Genomic DNA, 19,721 nt, shown 5'->3' on the forward strand with positions numbered 1-19,721 from the left:
TTGTAACTGAACAATTTTCAGGGTGAAGTGGTGCATTATCTGACAGAAATGCAGGGGTGCCAATATTTTTGGCCATGACTGTAGCTATACCTGCAAAAGGAGCCAGCCTGAAGTGATCTAGCAGAACTTAATTTTCTGACTAAAGTTCCACTTTAAATACCCCCAGTGTTTGTGCATTTATTAAACCATCATCAAGAACTGCTTGATAGGAATCTTTTCAGTCAGAATGCCATTGACTGGCATTGAGTCATAAAGTACTTGAGTTGTCGTTGTAGAGCTGACTTCACATCCTTGTTTTTCAAGCTGTAAATGAGGGGATTTAGCATGGGAACCACAGCTGTGCTGACCAAAGACAAAAGTTTACCAAACTTGAGAGTTCCACTTGGTGTAAAATATTGACAGCCAAGAATTGTGTAGTGAAGAGTAACCACTGTTATGTGCGATGAGCATGTGTAGAAAGCTTTAGATCTTCCTGTACTAGACTTAATTTTCAATATGGTCGCAATGATGAACATGTAGGAGACAAAGGTGAGTAGAAAAGGGGTGAAGGCACAAAGTAGGACCCCCTCTGTGAAAATCAGCAGTTCCAACATGGAGGTGTCACTGCAGGAAAGACTTATTAGAGGCATAATTAGAGATGAGCGAATCGAACCAGGCGAACCGGAATTCGAGTCGAATTTCAGGAAATATTCGATTCGCGTCGAAACCGAAATTTTGCCTACTTCGGGTGCGCGAATCGAAGATTTCCCGATCAGCCGGCAAAAGTGTCCCTGCAGTGAGCTCCGCTATTTCTGACAGTTCTCTGACAGAAGGAACACATGTTTAGCGGTTGAAACATTGTATCTATTAGTTTCCATTTAGGATACAGATGTTTCAACCACTGTACATGTGAAGAAGCTGTGAGAGAACTGTCAGAAATAGAGGAACTCTGCACATACACTTTTTGCCGGCTTGGAATTATTCTTCTTTTCATCCTACTTCTTCTTCTTCTTCTTCTTCTTCATCCTCATCCTCTTCTTCTGAGGATGAGGATGAAGAAGAAGAAGAAGAAGTAGGATGAAAAGAAGAATAATTCCAAGCCGGCAAAAAGTGTATGTGCAGAGTTCCTCTATTCTGCAGATACACTTAGAGGAGCTCTGCAGATACACTTAGAGGAGCTCTGCACATACACTTTTTGCCTGTTTGGAATTAATCTTATTTTCATCCTACTTCTTCTTCTTCTTCTTCTTCTTCTTCTTCATCCTCATCCTCAGAAGAAGAAGAAGAGGATGAGGATGAAGAAGAAGAAGAAGAAGTAGGATGAAAATAAGAATAATTCCAAGCCGGCAAAAAGTGTATGTGCAGAGTTCCTCTATTCTGCAGATACACTTAGAGGAGCTCTGCAGATACACTTAGAGGAACTCTGCACATACACTTTTTGCCGGCTTGGAATTAATCTTATTTTCATCCTACTTCTTCTTCTTCTTCTTCATCCTCATCCTCAGAAGAAGAAGAGGATGAGGATGAAGAAGAAGAAGAAGAAGTAGGATGAAAATAAGAATAATTCCAAGCCGGCAAAAAGTGTATGTGCAGAGCTCCTCTAAGTGTATCTGCAGAGCTCCTCTAAGTGTATCTGCAGAATAGAGGAACTCTGCACATACACTTTTTGCCGGAAACCGCTGTATGGAGGGAATGTCCCAGAACTGTCATAAATAGACTATTTATGACAGTTCTGGGACATTCACTCCATACAGCGGTTGAAACATTGTATCTATTTTTTTCCATAAATGACATTCTGGAAATACACTTAGAGGAGCGCTGCAGATACACTTTTTGCCGGCTTGGAATTAATCTTATTTTCATCCTACTTCTTCATCCTCATCCTCATAAGAAGAAAAAGAAGAAGTAGGATGAAAATAAGAATAATTCCAAGCCGGCAAAAAGTGTATCTGCAGCGCTCCTCTAAGTGTATTTGCAGAATGTCATTTATGGAAAAAAATAGATACAATGTTTCAACCGCTGTATGGAGTGAATGTCCCAGAACTGTCAAAAATAGTCTATTTCTGACAGTTCTGGGACATTCACTCCATACAGCGGTTGAAACAGCTGTATGGAGTGAATGTCCCAGAACTGTCAGAAATAGACTATTTATGACAGTTCTGGGACAATCACTCCATACAGCTGTTTCAACCGCTGTATGGAGGGAATGTCATGGAACTGTCAGAAATAGACTATTAATGACAGATCTGGGACTGTCCTTCCATACAGCGGTTGAAACATTGTATCTATTTGTTTCCATAAATGGATCCATTTATGGAAACAAATAGATACAATGTTTCAACCGCTGTATGGAAGGACAGTCCCAGAACTGTCATTAATAGTCTATTTCTGACAGTTCCATGACATTCCCTCCATACAGCGGTTGAAACCGCTGTATGGAGTGAATGTCCCAGAACTGTCAGAAATAGACAGAAACTGTCACAGAACTGTCCTTCTTCTCATCCTTCTCCTTCTTCTCATCCTTCTTCTCATCCTTCTTCTCATCCTTCTCCTTCTTCTCATCCTTCTCCTTCTTCTCATCCTTCTTCTCATCCTTCTCCTTCTTCTCATCCTTCTCCTTCTCCTTCTTCTCATCCTTCTCCTTCTCCTTCTTCTCATCCTTCTCCTTCTCCTTCTTCTCATCCTTCTCCTTCTCCTTCTTCTCATCCTTCTCCTTCTCCATCTTCTCATCCTTCTCCTTTTCCTTCTTCTCATCCTTCTTCTTCTGCTTCTCCTTCTCCTTCTTCTCATCCTTCTCCTTCTTCTCATCCTTCTCCTTCTTCTCATCCTTCTCCTTCTCCTTCTTCTCATCCTTCTCCTTCTTCTCATCCTTCTCCTTCTTCTCATCCTTCTCCTTCTTCTCATCCTTCTCCTTCTCCTTCTTCTCATCCTTCTCCTTCTCCTTCTTCTCATCCTTCTCCTTCTTCTCATCCTTCTCCTTCTCCTTCTTCTCATCCTTCTCCTTCTTCTCATCCTTCTCCTTCTTCTCATCCTTCTCCTTCTTCTCATCCTTCTCCTTCTTCTCATCCTTCTCCTTCTTCTCATCCTTCTCCTTCTCCTTCTTCTCATCCTTCTCCTTCTCCTTCTTCTCATCCTTCTCCTTCTTCTCATCCTTCTCCTTCTTCTCATCCTTCTCCTTCTTCTCATCCTTCTCCTTCTCCTTCTTCTCATCCTTCTCCTTCTCCTTCTTCTCATCCTTCTCCTTCTCCTTCTTCTCATCCTTCTCCTTCTCCATCTTCTCATCCTTCTCCTTCTCCATCTTCTCATCCTTCTCCTTCTCCATCTTCTCATCCTTCTCCTTCTCCTTCTTCTCATCCTTCTCCTTCTTCTTCTCATCCTTCTCCTTCTTCTCATCCTTCTCCTTCTTCTTCTCATCCTTCTCCTTCTTCTCATCCTTCTTCTTCTCCTTCTTCTCATCCTTCTCCTTCTCCTTCTTCTCATCCTTCTCCTTCTCCTTCTTCTCATCCTTCTCCTTCTCCATCTTCTCATCCTTCTCCTTCTCCATCTTCTCATCCTTCTCCTTCTCCTTCTTCTCATCCTTCTCCTTCTTCTCATCCTTCTCCTTCTTCTTCTCATCCTTCTCCTTCTTCTCATCCTTCTCCTTCTCCTCATCCTTCTCCTTCTCCTCATCCTTCTCCTTCTTCTCATCCTTCTCCTTCTCCTTCTTCTCATCCTTCTCCTTCTTCTCATCCTTCTCCTTCTTCTCATCCTTCTCCTTCTTCTCATCCTTCTCCTTCTCCTCATCCTTCTCCTTCTTCTCATCCTTCTCATCCTTCTCCTTCTCCTTCTTCTCATCCTTCTCCTTCTTCTCATCCTTCTCCTTCTCCTTCTTCTCATCCTTCTCCTTCTTCTCATCCTTCTCCTTCTTCTCATCCTTCTCCTTCTCCTTCTTCTCATCCTTCTCCTTCTCATCCTTCTCCTTCTCCTTCTTCTCATCCTTCTCCTTCTCCTTCTTCTCATCCTTCTCCTTCTTCTCATCCTTCTCCTTCTTCTCATCCTTCTCCTTCTTCTCATCCTTCTCCTTCTTCTCATCCTTCTCCTTCTCCTCATCCTTCTCCTTCTCCTTCTCATCCTTCTCCTTCTTCTCATCCTTCTCCTTCTTCTCATCCTTCTCCTTCTCCTTCTTCTCATCCTTCTCCTTCTTCTCATCCTTCTCCTTCTCCTTCTTCTCATCCTTCTCCTTCTTCTCATCCTTCTCCTTCTTCTCATCCTTCTCCTTCTTCTCATCCTTCTCCTTCTCCTTCTTCTCATCCTTCTCCTTCTCCTTCTCCTTCTTCTCATCCTTCTCCTTCTTCTCATCCTTCTCCTTCTTCTCATCCTTCTCCTTCTTCTCATCCTTCTCCTTCTCCTTCTTCTCATCCTTCTCCTTCTTCTCATCCTTCTCCTTCTCCTTCTTCTCATCCTTCTCCTTCTCCTTCTCCTTCTTCTTCCTCATCTCCAAGGGCATTTAAATTAAAGGTACAGTGTTCTGCACTAATTTAAAGGCTCTCTGAAGCCTAGAAACCCTTTTTATAAGGCATCTTCGTAGCGGAGAAATTCGCATCGAATCGAATTTCATACTGGAATTCGCCGAATCGAATTTTTCATTTCTTCGCTCATCTCTAGGCATAATGTCACAGAAACAGTGGTTAATTATATTGGAAGTGTAGCAAGACAATTTTAAAAGCATTATCATTGCGGGAAAAATCTGTAGAAAACTAAATGACCAGCAAAATACAGCCAAACCGGCACAGACACTACCACTCATGACAGTTGAATAATGCAATGGGTTGCAGATGGCAACATAACGGTCGTAGCTCATGGCAGTCAGCAATATCAATTCATTGCCAGAGAGCCATGAGAAAATATATACCTGCGCCATGCATTCATTAAAAGATACTATTTTATACCTTGTTACAAAGATAATGAGGATCTTATGTAGGGTGACTGTGGCAGAACATATGTCAAGAATGGACAGGTTACATAGAAAGAAGTACATAGGAGTGTGGAGCTGAGAATCCAGGAAAACCAGTAGAAGGATGGTCAAGTTACTACCAAGAGTGATGAGATACATTAGAAGTACCAGGAGGAAGATTAGAACTTGCAGTCTGGAGAAATCGGAAATTCCTTTAAGGCCACCATTGTCTTGTTTTCATACATGTTTTATTTTTTAAGGGAAACGAAAAATCATGATTCTTCTGGTAGAATATTCACATATGCTAAGGTAGAAATCAGAGAAAACACTTAAAGAAGACCTGAACTCTGGAAGCTGTGCCCAAACAAAGGTAAGCAGAGGACAAAGTCACCATTATTGCCTGTGGTCTCCAGCTGATCTTTTCCCTATTGATGACTTGGGTACAATTCACAAAGGTTAACGTCCAGTATAACTAAAGGAATTTTTTTTTTCGTTTTTGATAGATTGGAGAAGGATTAGAACACCTGCAAGGTTTTGATCACTGAGCCCCCCCCGTCGGGAGATTTGGCCTCTCTATTTGTCTTGTTTACCTTTATTACAGAAAGTGAAAATCTTACATTTTGGATTGCCTCCTGAACAGGCATTGAGGGGAAATCTTCCAATGGGAACATTAGGGTGAACAAAAGGTATTCCCTCAATTTGGAGGGATTTTGTTTAACTAGTTGCCGACCGCAAATAGCCGAATGACATCTACACTGCAGCCGGCCAGTTCTGGGAGGGAGTCATATGACGTCCTCCTAGAACGTGCTCTCCTGCACGCCCCCGGGGGTGCGCACCTTGCGATCTCCATGAACGCTGTGTCCTACAGACACATCTGATCACGTGATGTCGTAAAAGGCCAATCACAGCAGCCTTTTACCACGTGATCAGCAGTGTCCAATGACACGCTGATCACCGGGAAATGCAATTGCCGGTTCTCGGCTGCACTTTCCTCACGCTGTCAGAGCGCGAGCAAAGTACTGCCGAGAACCGGCAATTGTCAGAGCAGAGATCGGCACCGATCATCAGGGCACTGAGAACATAGAGTATGTGATAACTTACCCACATACCCATATGTGATTGATGATGTGATCACTTAAAAAAGGGAAAAAATATATTTATAATGTTTTTTATATATACACAAATGTTTTACTTTTCATTTGTATTTTAAACTGACTGGGCTGTTTTACCAAGTGATGGTTTCACATATACTTTATTTCCTGTATTGCCTTTGGGACAGGAAATAAAAAGGACATTTCCCCATAGGGACAAACAGGGCAAAAAAACTGAAAGGGGTCATAACCCTTCTTTACTCCCTTTGAAATGGAAAAAAAAACAAGTGTTGCTTTTACTTCTACTTTACCATAAAAGGATGTATATCTTCAATCATGTGAGTGTACTTTTCAAATATAATTGGACTCATCTGAAAAAAAATGAACTTTTTTGAAAATAAGTGTAGCCACCCTGCCCTAAGCAGGAGCGGCTCTTTAGCCACTTAAGGGCTGCCCACTGTCTTTTTACTGCGGGCGGGTGGCCCACTGCGCTGGATCACATACTTGTACTGCATGTGATCCAGCATTTCTGGGTATAGGGTGCTGAGCGCACGCCCCCTGCCCTCTCTGTGCTGGGATTCGGTACAGCACAAAGTAGTCAACAGGTCCCAGCCAATGATTTATGGCCAGGACCTGCTAATCAGCTTAGCGAATCATAATACAGAGCTCTGTGTTTACTAACAACATAGGGCTCTGTACACAGAGCAGAGATGTGACTGTTTTTCATTTTCCCTGCACAGCAGGGAGAAAAACAGTAAAAGCAAAAGCAGCACATTACACATAGCTAGGCACACAGTTAACCCTTTGATTGCCCCTAGATGTTAACCCCTTCCCAGCCGGTGTAGTACAGTGACAGTGTACAGTATTACTGATTACTGTATTAGTGCCACTACGTGGGTTATCTTTGTGTAGTATTAAAATTTGCTTGATCTGAATCATTTTAGTGTGACAAATATGAAATATTATCATATATCAGGAAGGGGGCAAATACTTTTTCATAGTACTGTGTATATCATTGAAAATGCAGCAATCTAGGGTAGCGGGCTCCAAACTACGACCTGCAGGACAGATACGATCCTTTGTTTGCCCTTTTCCAGCCCCTGAGGTTTTGTTCCTCCCATTGGTACAATGCACTATTCCTTCCACTGACACCAACAATGGAGCACTATTCCTTCCACTGACACCAACAATGGGGCACTATTCCTTCCTCTAACACCAACAATGGGGCACTGTTCCTTCCACTAACAGCAACAATGGGGCACTGTTCCTTCCACTAACATCAACAATGGGGCACTGTTCCTTCCACTAACAGCAACAATGGGGTACTATTCCTTCCACTAATACCAACAACTGGGCAATATTCCTTCCACTAACAGCAACAATAGGGTACTATTCCTTCCACTAACACCAACAATGAGGCACTATTCCTTCCACTAACACCAATGATGGGGCACTATTCCTTCCACTAACACCAACGATGGGGTACTGTTCCTTCCACTAACACCAACAATGGGGCACTATTCCTTCCACTAACACCAACGATGGGGCACTTTTCCTTCCACTAACACCAAGAATGGGGCACTTTTCCTTCCACTAACACCAACAATGGGGCACTTTTCCTTCCACTAACACCAACAATGGGGCACTGTTCCTTCCACTAACACCAACAATGGGGCACTATTCCTTCCACTAACACCAACAATGGGGCACTATTCCTCCCACTAACACCAACAATGGGGCACTGTTCCTTCCACTAACACCAACAATGGGGCACTATTCCTTCCACTAACACCAACAATGGGGTACTGTTCCTTCCACTAACACCAACGCTGGGGCACTATTCCTTCCACTAACACCAACAATGGGGCACTTTTCCTCCTCCTACTGACCACAGGTGCTATGTATATTTTTCCTCCACTGACCACCAAGCCTGAAGCATTGTCTACTCCTACTAGACACAGCCTGGCCCCCTTAAAGTCAGAAGGGCAGTAAACCAGCCCTTTGTTTATAAAGTTTAGAGCCCTCTCCGCTTTATAGGTGGCCTGGAGTAAACGGGTTCAGTTGTCTGTTTACACCCAACTGGCCTCCGATCCAATCCACCTAGAATATTAGCCAATACAGAAAAATATCATCTGTTGCATCATTTGTTGTTAGGGTAAGGGGTTAGAGTTAAAATGATGTTAGGATTAAGGGTTGGGGTTAGGGATTAGGGTTAGGATTAGGCCTTAGGGTTTGGAATAGGGGATAATATTTTATTTATTGTCTTTTTATTATTTATTTATTCTTATTTTTTTTGCTAGGGTGTTAATAACAATACTACTAATAATAAATGAATGAACAAATGTAAAATAAATACACAAATAATTAAAAATAATCATAAATAATAATTAAATACAGCAAATGAATAATACGTAATAATAATAAAATAATCATTAACCCCTAACTTCAACCCCCTAACCCTAAAACGTAAAGAAATTATTATTATAATTATTATTGATAACAATAATAATAACTAGATTTTTTATTATTATTATTACTATTATTATTATTAAATTTTTGTTCAGCTTTGGGTGATTCTTTTAATATTATGATTATTGTTAATATTAGTAATTTATTTAATATTTTTTGGGGGGTTAGGGGGTTAAAGTAAGGGTTTAATTATTATTTATTTATTATTTTATATTATTCATTTATTTTATTTATTTATGATTATTTTTAGATATTTGTGTATTTATTTTACATTTATTTATTCATATATGATTAAGAAAAATTTCATTTGGGCAGAAAATCATGCTATGGAATTCAAAATGCTAAAAAACACACAAATCTGCCCGTGTTTAGGGAAAAAAAAAGCTCCGGAACTTGTTTGAGCTTCAGGCCTTTGGCTTCAGGGGACTTGGAGTGGAGATTTTGGAGTGGCGTTTTGCAGTTTTGAGCTTCGAGATACAAATCGCCCAGGTGTGAATGGGGCCTAAGTGCAACCTATTTGCCAACCTCAATGTGTGTGCAGTACTTACACAAAGATCCTTTATTGATTCAGTACATCAGTTTGCAAATATATGCCATAGGTAGTGAATATATTTTGTTGGATCCAAAATGGAAAGAAATTGGGAAGCCATAAAACATATACAGTTTGTAACACTTTGAACAGTAGTTTTCTCCACAGTTTATCTTCAGAGTTCATCGACTATCAACTACCAACATAGACATTACCAATTATTAATAAAGGCATCAAAACTTTTCACATCAGATGAAAACAATGTTTCATTGTGTGGAAAACTCATACAACCAAACTGAAAATGGAATATTCTTTCATAGAAAATGTGTAACCAAAATGAATTAGGAAGAAAATGATATAACTAAAACAGATAATAAAAGAAACAAATTACGCCATAAAAAGAGTTTCATTTAACATTTATAAAGAGAAATACACTGTAACATCAGTTATTCATTCATCTTATATTTATAATGAATTTTGAATTACCGTATTTACCGGCATATAAGACGACCCCCTACTTTTCCTGTTAAAATATAGGGTTTGGGCTATACTCGCCGTATAGGACTACCCCTCTTCCAATGCACACCAAAAATTAAAAAACATCAGATTTGATTTCAATATGGTATGGTATTCCAATGATGGGGCACGCTTCCTCTCTCTGACACCAATGATGGGGCACTATTCCTCCCATTGACACCAATGATGGTGCCCCATCATTAGTGTCAGTGTGTGAGGAATAGTGTCCCATCATTAGTGTCAGTGGGAGGAATAGTGCCCCATCATTTGTTTCCGTGGGAGGAATAGTGCCCCATCATTGGTGTCAGTGGGAGGAATAGTGCCCCATCATTGGTGTCAGAGCAACGAATCGTGCCCCATCATTGGTGTCAGTGGGAGGAATAGTGCCCCATCATTGGTGTCAGTGGGAGGAATAGTGCCCCATCATTAGTGTCAGTGAGAGGAATAGTGCCCCATCATTGGTGTCAGTGGGAGGAATAGTGCCCCATCATTGGTGTCAGTGGGAGGAATAGTGCCCCATCATTGGTGTCCGTGGGAGGAATAGTGTCCCATCATTAGTGTCAATGGGAGGAATAGTGCCCCATCATTGGTGTCTGTGGGAGGAATAGTGCCCCATCATTGGTGTCAGTGGGAGGAATAGTGTCCCATCATTAGTGTCAATGGGAGGAATAGTGCCCCATCATTGGTGTCTGTGGGAGGAATAGTGCCCCATCATTGGTGTCAGTGGGAGGAATAGTGCCCCATCATTGGTGTCAGAGCAACAAATCGTGCCCCATCATTGGTGTCAGTGGGAGGAATAGCACCCCATCATTGGTGTCCGTGGGAGGAATAGCGCCCCATCATTGGTGTCAGTGGGAGGAATCGTGCCCCATCATTGGTGTCAGAGCAACGAATCGTGCCCCATCATTGGTGTCAGTGGGAGGAATAGCACCCCATCAATGGTGTCAGTGGGAGGAATAGCGCCCCATCATTGGTGTCAGTGGGAGGAATAGCGCCCCATCATTGGTGTCAGTGGGAGGAATAGCGCCTTATCATTGGTGTCAGTGGGAGGGATAGCGCCCCATCATTGGTGTCAGTGGAAGGAATAGTGCCCCATCATTGGTGTCAGTGGGAGGAATAGTGCCCCATCATTGGTGTCAGTGGGAGTAATAGTGCCCCATCATTGGTGTCAGTGGGAGGAATAGTGTCCCAACATTGGTGTCAGTGGAAGGAATAGTACTCCGTCGGTGGGGGGAAGAATAGTGCCCCATCGTTGGTGTCAGTGGGAGGAATAGTGCCCCATCATTGGTGTCAGTGGGAGTAATAGTGCCCCATCATTGGTGTCAGTGGGAGGAATAGTGCCCCATCATTGGTATCAGTGGGAGGAATAGTGTCCCATCATTGGTATCACTGGGATGAATAGTGCCCCATCATTGGTATCAGTGGGAGGAATAGCGCCCCATCATTGGTGTCAGTGGGAGGAATAATGCCCCATCATTGGTGTCAGTGGGAGGAATAGTGCCCCATCATTGGTGTCAGTGGGAGGAATAGTGCCTCATCATTGGTGTCAGTGGGAGGAATAGTGCCCCATCATTGGTGTCAGTGGGAGGAATAGTGCCCCATCATTGGTATCAGTGGGAGGAATAGTGTCCCATCATTGGTATCAGTGGGAGGAATAGTGTCCCATCATTGGTGTCAGTGGGAGGAATAGTGCCCCATCATTGGTGTCAGTGGGAGGAATAGTGCCCCATCATTGGTATCAGTGGGAGGAATAGTGTCCCATCATTGGTGTCAGTGGGAGGAATAATGCCCCATCATTAGTATCAGTGACACCAATGATGGGGCACTATTCCTCCCACTGACAGCAATGACACTTGCTGACTCCTGTTCTAGTATGGTACTGCTGCAGCCAGCATATGTGGTTGCAGCAGCACCTCTGCACTGCACACTTACCCTCACTCGATTTTCGCGGGTCCGCTCGGCTCCGCCTCCTCGCCCGTGATTGGCCGCCTGTGTGCCTTTCCTGAGCTACAGTTCTGGCGGCCAATCACCGACAAGGAGGCGGAGCCGAGCGGCAGGAGTGAGGGAGTGGCCGGAGTGACTGAAGGAGCAGCGCTTCCTGGATGGATCGTCGTGGGAGCCAGGTAAGAGACTGCAGCCCTCTGCCCACCCCTGTACTTGGTGTCCCTTCCGTCGGAAGGGGGGGACGGCCGCAGCACTGCGCCGCCCCCCTAAAAAGTGCCTCCTGACGTGTACCGGCGTATAAGACGACCCCCGACTTTTGAGAAGATTTTCAAGGGTCAAAAAGTCGTCTTATTCGCCGGCAAATACGGTATATTAATTCATCTTAAATATTATATTAAATGAAATATTCCCCTGTCACAGCTTGGTGCCAGTGTTCCGAAGTCACATTTTCTTTCCATAAATAAGAGCTTTCTATTCCCCCGACAAGCCTAGTAACAAGCTCTCAAAGGACTAGGCTCTCTAAAGACCAAAGTTTCATAACTAGCAATTATTCAAAACATAATATTTCAAAAATAATTACCTGTTAATCACTGTTTATACTGTACATCCTTAGTGGTTTGTCTGATGGCCTGAGTAAGTTTCTGTATGTCCAACACAGCACAGCAGAAATGGATTCAAAGAATTGCTTTTCACAACCTAGTGTGAAAATATTACATTTTAAAAGGATTATATAATGGTTTTGTGAACTTTTTTTATGTCCAAAATTAAAAGAATATAATTTAAAGCAGTAGTACACATAAAAAAAAGAACAAATTCTCCCTGCAAGGTAAAGGCAAAATGTGCGAGTATGTATCACATACTAGTAAATTATGAATAACTTACCTAAAAGCGAAGCCCTCCAGCAGTGCACTGTCGCTGCTGCAGAGGCTTCCATATTCACCCGGTCTTCCTTCTGCGCGCTGTTTGAATGGCCGAGCCACGATGATGTCACTCTCCTCATGATGTCACCAGCTGCCAAGCATGAGAATATCTCCTAAACGATGCATATTTAGGAGATATTCATTTTACCCACAGGTAAGTTTTATTTAAAGCTTATCTTTAGGCAAATATAAATATCAGAAACTTACGACAACTTTAAAAAAAGTTTTTTATTTACATAACTAGCACATGTTGCATATTACAAATTGCATGTGAAGATGAACTACTTTAACCACTTCAATACCGGGCACTTTTACCCCCTTCCTGCCCAGTTCACTTTTCAGCTTTCAGCTCTTTTGCACTTTGAATGACAATTGCGCGGTCATGCCACACTGTACCCATATGACATTTTTATACTTTTTTCACACAAATAGAGCTTTATTTTGGTGGTATTTACTCACCACTGAGTTTTTTATTTTTTACTAAATAAAACAAAACAAATCTTGACACTTTTGAAAAAAAAACTCCCTTTTGTTTGTTTCTGTCATAAAATTTTGCAAATAAATAACATTTCTTCATAAATTTAGGTCAAAATGTATTCTGCTACATTTCTTTGGTGAAAATAATAACAATAATAATAATTTAATTTGTATTTTTTTTTTTGTTTATTTTTTATTACATTCTTTTTTCTTTTTTTTTTTAACAATTTGTCTTTCAGCACACTGTGACCAAAGCAATACAATGTTACCATAGTAACATTGAACTACTTTGGGCAAGTGATCATGATTTTTCTTTCTTTTTTTAACACATTTTGATTGCTAATACTGATGTATTTAATTGATATTTGCAATCATTGTTACTGAACAAAACTGATTCATTCAGTCTTTTGTTGTGATTAGGTGTGATTGGGCAAAGCTGATCACATGATACAGATGCGCTGTGATTGGCCCTGTCTGTATCATGTGACTGCCTTGACCAGTTACAGCTAACAACATAATTGTATACAATGGATGGCATGACAGGAAGCCATTCATTGTATACAATCAACATGTAATCTGCTGAGATTGGTCACAGTGGTCACATGACACTGGCAACAGGCCGTACACCGGCCTGTTGCCAGTGTCATGTGACCACTGTGACCAATGATATGTCATCGGCTGTGTCCTGTGGACACAGCCGGTGACAGATCGCACTGCTGCGTGGCCACGTGAGCGGCTCGTTTTGACAGGATGTCATATGACGCCCAGTCACAACGGCGAGTGTACCGGACGGCCGCCAATCTGCTATAAGCTGGGTGGGAAGGTGTTAAGCTGGCCATAGATGGGTAGAATTTCTCAGACAAATTAATTTCGAGCAGTGTATGTGGTTTTCATTCAGTAGTCCATTCATTCCACAATCAAATGTTGCAAGCAAATGAAATCTTTCGAACAGCAAACAAATGTTCTGAGAATATTCTAGGAATTTTTTTTGTTCAAATTTTCCTAAGACTTTTCCAAAGAATTTTTGCTTGAAATTCTATCCATCTATGGCCAGCTTGACTGATTTTCAGTTTTTTAAAAATCTCTATACAGCCTTTTGGAAATAAACTATTGTTTACAAATCTTAATAGCTCAGGGTGAAATTTACATACACAGCAGGATGACCTTTCAGAGAGACTCTTATTGGACAGGTCCATCTGAGGTTTTAATGATACAACCCCTGCCTCAAAGTGGGCTGCTTCTGCTCTGCTGTCTCTTTAGGTATCCCCTAGTGCTCTGTGAATCCTCTGCAGTGTATTAAATGCTCCATTATCTATATATAAAACAGCTCCCAACTATCTGAGATGGGCAAGAGAGACACATTGGGGTTCATTTACTAAAACTGGAGAGTGCACAATCTGGTGCAAGTCTGCACAGAAACCAATCAGCTTTCAGGTTTGATTGTCAAAGCCTAATTGAACAAGCTGAGGTTAGGAGCTGATTGGCTATCATGCACAGCTGCAGAAGATATCGCACTCTCCAGTTTTAGTAAATCAACCCCACTGTAGCAAAAAATATGTAGGCAAAGGGCACACCCATGCCACACCTCCCCCAGTTATGCAAAAAAAAAAATTGACAGACTAAACCCACAAGTGCTTTTTTCACCACTATTTTTCCTTTATGTATTCATTTTAAAATAACAATACCAAAAAAGAGATGGTGAATCATAGACACATATAAAACTGGTGAGCTCTGTAAGTATTTATTTATGTATTTTTAAAGTGATACAGTGTACTAGAAATTTTTTTTTTATATATTTTTCATATATTTTGTAATAAACACGCATTTCAACATGCAGTGTGTATATATATATATATATATATATATATATATATATATATATATATATATTTTTTTTTTTTTTTATATATATATATATACATATATATATATATATATAGACAATGGCATTTCAAATATATGTCAATATATTTGGGAAGAATATTTTTAAAATATATTTCAAATATATTTTTCTAATGTACTAATGCCCTGCAGCATGCCTGAGGTTCTAAGTTCGAATCCAAACCATTACCTGCATGGTGTTTGCATGTTCTCACTGTGCATGTGTAGGTTTTCCTATGGGTACTCTGGTTTCACATCCACAATCCAACATTTTTTCTGATAGATTATTTGCCCTTAGTATGTGTCTGTATAAATGTAAGTTAGGGACTTCAGATTTTAAGCACCTTGAGGGTGTTATATTGCAGCTTACAAATTCATAGATGCGATGGCTGCCTTGGAAAATTACAAGGGGTATGAATACTTTTTCAAGGCACTGTATATGTATTTATGTCTCTACCACATCCCCTATCCCTGTATATTGTGTATGCTAAGATGGCTGTCTGAACGTTTTTGTTTTAAACTGTTGTCACTTCCCGCTGACACCATTGATTCTGGAAGGGAGTTCCTCATCCTTACTGTTCAAACAGTAAAGAACCCCTTACACAGTTTAAGGTTCAACTGCTTCTCATCCAACTTCACTGAGTGGCCAAAAGTCCTCTTGAGCGACCCAAGATTGAATAGTTTACTCCCTATGTTAGAATCACCATTTAGATATTTATATATAACAGTCATACAGTATGTCCTCTTAACTAGTTGCCGCCCAGACTATAGCCAGATGGCGGCCGGACGAACAGCTCGTCCCTCCGGGTGGACGCCATATGGCGTCCTTTCAGGCATGCGCATGTGCCCTGCGGCGCTATCTGTCACCGGCCGTGTACCTCGGAGACGGCCGATGACAGATCGGTGTACCGGCCCCGTTGCCAGTACCATGTGACCTGATGTGACCAATCACAGCAGGTCACATGACAGTTGTACACAATGGATGACTTCCTTTCATGTCATCTATTGTATACCAGTGTGTCTAGCTGTGAATGGTCACAGCTATCACATGCACAAGCTGGGCCAATCACAGCCCAGCTGTGTCATGTGATTAGCTGTGGCCAAATCACAGCTAAGCAAAAAAAAAAAAACCCTGAATGAATCGATTTCATTCAGGTAAATGCTCGCTTATAGCAAAGTAATTCTTTGCTATAAGCAAATTGTGTAAAAAAAAAAAATACTGATCACTTCCCCAAAGTAGTACAATGTTACCATGGTAACATTATACTACTTTGGTCATAGTGAAATATGAAAACAACTCTTTAAAAAAAGAGGAAAAAAAGTCATAAAAAATAATAAAAAAAAAATATTTTTTTTTTTCTTTCGTACTGTCACCAGTCAGTGTCCCTGATCACCGCCATGCCAGTTATATGATGATGCTGTACTGCACTGGTGACAGTATGTAAAAAAAAATTGTGAAAATAATTTTTTTTATTTCTTCATTTCCAAAAAATTATGACAAAAAAATGACAACTTCAAAAAACTCACCATGCCTGTTATGAAATACGTCGGACTGTCTACTTTGCAAAAAGGGGTCATTTGGGGGATATCTGTACTGTTCTGACATTTGGGGGATATCTGTACTGTTCTGACATTTTTGGACCTCCAGAAATTAGATTGGCTGTCAGTACTTCAGGATTCATCAATTTTCAGATATATCCCATAGTTTGTGAACTCTATAACTTTCCTACAGACTAAATAATACATCCTAATTTGAGTTATTTTCACCAAAGACATGTAGCAGAATACATCTTGGCCTAAATTTATGAAGAACAATTATTTATTTGCAAACTTTTATAACAGAAACAAAGAAAAACATGGGTTTATTTTAAACATTTTTTGTCATTTTGTGTTAATTTAGCTAAAAATAAAAACCCCGGCGGTGATATAATACCACCAAAAGAAAGCTCTAGTTATGTGAAGAAAATGATAAAATTTTAGTTTGTGTACAATGTTGAATGACCGCGCAATTGTCATTCAAAGTGTGAGAGCGCTGAAACCTGAAAATTGGCCCGGGCAGGAAGGGGGTAAAAGTGCCCGGTATGGAAGTGGTTAAGCTTCTCTTCCCCAGGGAAAATACGTTTAACGTGTGTAGCCTTTTCTCATACCTGAGATCCTCTAGTCCGCTTATTTGTTTTATTGTCCTTTTATGGATCCTATCCAGTTCCACCACATCCTTCCTGAGGACTGGTGATCAGAACTGGATGGCATACTCAAGATGCGGCCAAAGTAGAGTTTTGTAAAGTAGTAGAATTATAGATGTATCTCTTGAGTAAATACCTTTTTTAATGCATGCTAATGGTCTGTTGGCCTTGCTTGCTGCAGCATTGCATGTTATTGCTGAGTATCATCAGCTAGGACCAGAAGAACCTTTTCCATTATTGATACCCCTTGGGGTTCTTCCACTAGCATGTAGCGTGCATTCATATTTTTAGCCCCCAAGTGCCTCACTTTACATTTCCCTACATTGAACATCATTTGCCTTGTAGTTGCCCACTTCTTTATTTTATCAAAGTCATCTTGTAAAGTTTCAGTATCCTGTTGTGACTTTATTTGCCCTGCTTAGCTTTGTATCGTCAGCAAATACCGAGATTGAACTATTTATTCCAACCTCTATATCATTTATACACAAGTTAAACATAATTAGTCCCAGGACAGAGCCCTGGGGCACCCCATTTAAAGCTCCAGACCATTCAGAAGCAATGCTATTTATCAGTACCCTTTGGATGCCCCTCTGTAACCAGTTTCTATCCAGGAACATACACTATTGTCAATGCTAAGAGAACTCAATTTGTGAATTAGAAGTTTATGGGATACCATGTCAAATGCTTTGGAAAAGTTTAGATACACTACATCCACAGGCCTTCCTTTATCCAGGTTACCGTTTACTTCCTAAAATAATTTTATTAGGTTGGTCTGGCAAGAATGATCTTTCATAAACCCATGTTGGTTACTACTAATTATACTATTTCCATCAGCAAATTTTTAGATATGCTCCCTTATCATTCCCTCCAATAGTTTACAAACTATTCATGTTTGACTGACTGGCCTGTAGTTTCCAGGTATATATCTATGGCCTTTTTTGAATACTGGTACCATGTTAGCTTTCTGCCAGTCCACTGGTGTCTTGATCAGAGGAAATGACCCCCTGAGACTGTAATCTCAAGATCTAGCAGGCCAGTGAGAACAGCTAAACAGGTGTACCTGGGTACCGGTTCTTGCAGATGCGGGAGCAGTGTGACTGCATGCAAACGGTGGTGTGTCATAGTTGCAGGATCTGAGGAGCCACCCGGTCTTCACCAGAGCCATTGGAGGTGTGAATGTGGCACTGTGTGGCAGCCCCCAGGTTGCAGGTCTCTTAACACATCCCTGCGGACACAGTGCAACCATATACAGGTGAAACTCGATAAATTAGAATATCGTGCAAAAGTTCATTTATTTCAGTAATGCAACTTAAAAGGTGAAACTAATATATGAGATAGACTCATTACATGCAAAGCAAGATAGTTCAAGCCGTGATTTGTCATAATTGTGATGATTATGGCTTACAGCTCATGAAAACCCCAAATCCACAATCTCAGAAAATTAGAATATCACATGCAATCAATAAAACAAGGATTGTACTTAGAACAATATCAGACCTCTTAAAAGTATAAGCATGCATATGTACTCAGTACTTGGTTTGGGCCCCTTTTGCAGCAATTTCTGCCTAAATGCGGCGTGGCATGGAAGCTATCAGCCTGTGGCACTGTTGAGGTGTTATGGAAGACCAGGATGCTTCAATAGCGGTCTTCAGCTCTTCTGCATTGTTTGGTCTCATGTCTCTCATCTTTCTCTTGACAATGTCCCATAGATTCTCTCCAAGGGTTCAGGTCAGGCAAGTTTGCTGGCCTATCAAGCACAGTAATCCCACGGTCATTGAACCAGGTTTTGGTGCTTTTGGCAGTGTGAGCAGGTGCCAAGTCCTGCTGGAAAATGAAGTCAGCATCCCCATAAAGCTCGTCTGCGGAAGGGAGCATGACGTGCTCCAAAATCTCCTGGTAAACGGCTGCGTTGACCCTGGACTTAATGAAGCACAGTGGACCAACACCAGCAGATGACATGGCTCCCCAAATCAACACAGACTGTGGAAACTTCACACTGGACTTCAAGCATCTTGCAGTGTGTGCCTCTCCATTCTTCCTCCATACTCTGGTCCTTGGGCCTCTCCATTCTTCCTCCATACTATGGGTCATTGGTTTCCAAATGAGATGCAAAAGTTGCTCTCATCAGAAAAGAGCACTTTGGACCACTGAGCAACAGACCAGGTCTGTTTTTCATTAGCCCAGGTAAGACACTTCTGACGTTGTTTGTTGTTCAGGAGCGGCTTGACAAGAGGAATACGATATTTGAAGCCCATGTCCAGGATCCGTCTGTGTGTGGTGGCTCTTGATGCACTGACTCCAGCCTCAGTCCACTCCTTGTGAAAGTCCCCAACACTTTTGAATGGCCTTTTCCTGACAATCCTCTCCAGACTGCGGTCATCCCCGCTGCTTGTGCACCTTTTTCTTCCACACTTTTCCCTTCCACATAACTTTCTATTAATGTGCTTTGATACAGCACTTTGGGAACATCCAACTTCTTTTGCAATTACCTTTTGAGGCTTTACCTCCTTATGCAGGATTTCAATGATGGTTTTCTGCACAACTGTCATGTCAGCAGTCTTTCCCATGATTGTGAATCCTACTGAACCAGACTGAGAGACCATTTAAAGGCTCAGGAACCCTTTGCAGGTGTTATGGCTTAATTAGCTGATTAGAGTGGGACACTTTGAGCCTAGAATATTGCACCTTTTCACAATATTCTCATTTTCTGAGATTGTGGATTTGGGGTTTTCATGAGCTGTAAGGCATAATCATCACAATGATGACAAATCACGGCTTGAACTATCTTGCTTTGCATGT

General features: G+C 41.3%; 1 protein-coding gene across 1 annotated transcript; it reads right to left on the minus strand.

The window, feature by feature from the left end:
• Positions 1–221: 221 nt before the first annotated feature.
• LOC149446774 (olfactory receptor 6C74-like) lies at positions 222–18,025 on the minus strand. Its single transcript, XM_089652695.1, has 3 exons — positions 17,983–18,025; positions 4,631–5,124; positions 222–632 (listed from the first exon to the last, which is right to left on the minus strand). The coding sequence occupies exons 1-3, from the start codon at positions 18,023–18,025 to the stop codon at positions 222–224; spliced, it is 948 nt and encodes a 315-aa protein (XP_089508821.1).
• Between the last annotated feature and the right edge of the window lie 1,696 nt (positions 18,026–19,721).

This window comes from Staurois parvus, unplaced genomic scaffold, assembly GCF_062004578.1.
Source record: "Staurois parvus isolate SC_StPar_1 unplaced genomic scaffold, SC_StPar_1.0 ptg000690l, whole genome shotgun sequence".
Lineage (NCBI taxonomy): Eukaryota > Metazoa > Chordata > Amphibia > Anura > Ranidae > Staurois > Staurois parvus.

Coding starts and splice junctions, on each gene's coding strand:
- LOC149446774 (XM_089652695.1), bottom strand. CDS start 18,025: ATGCAGTCACACTGCTCCCGCATCTGCAAGAACCGGTACCCAG. Junction 5,125..17,982: donor CTGCAAGAACCGGTACCCAG/GTACACCTGTTT, acceptor GTGGCCTTAAAG/GAATTTCCGATTTCTCCAGA. Junction 633..4,630: donor TTAACCACTGTTTCTGTGAC/ATTATGCCTAGA, acceptor CGCTCATCTCTA/ATTATGCCTCTAATAAGTCT.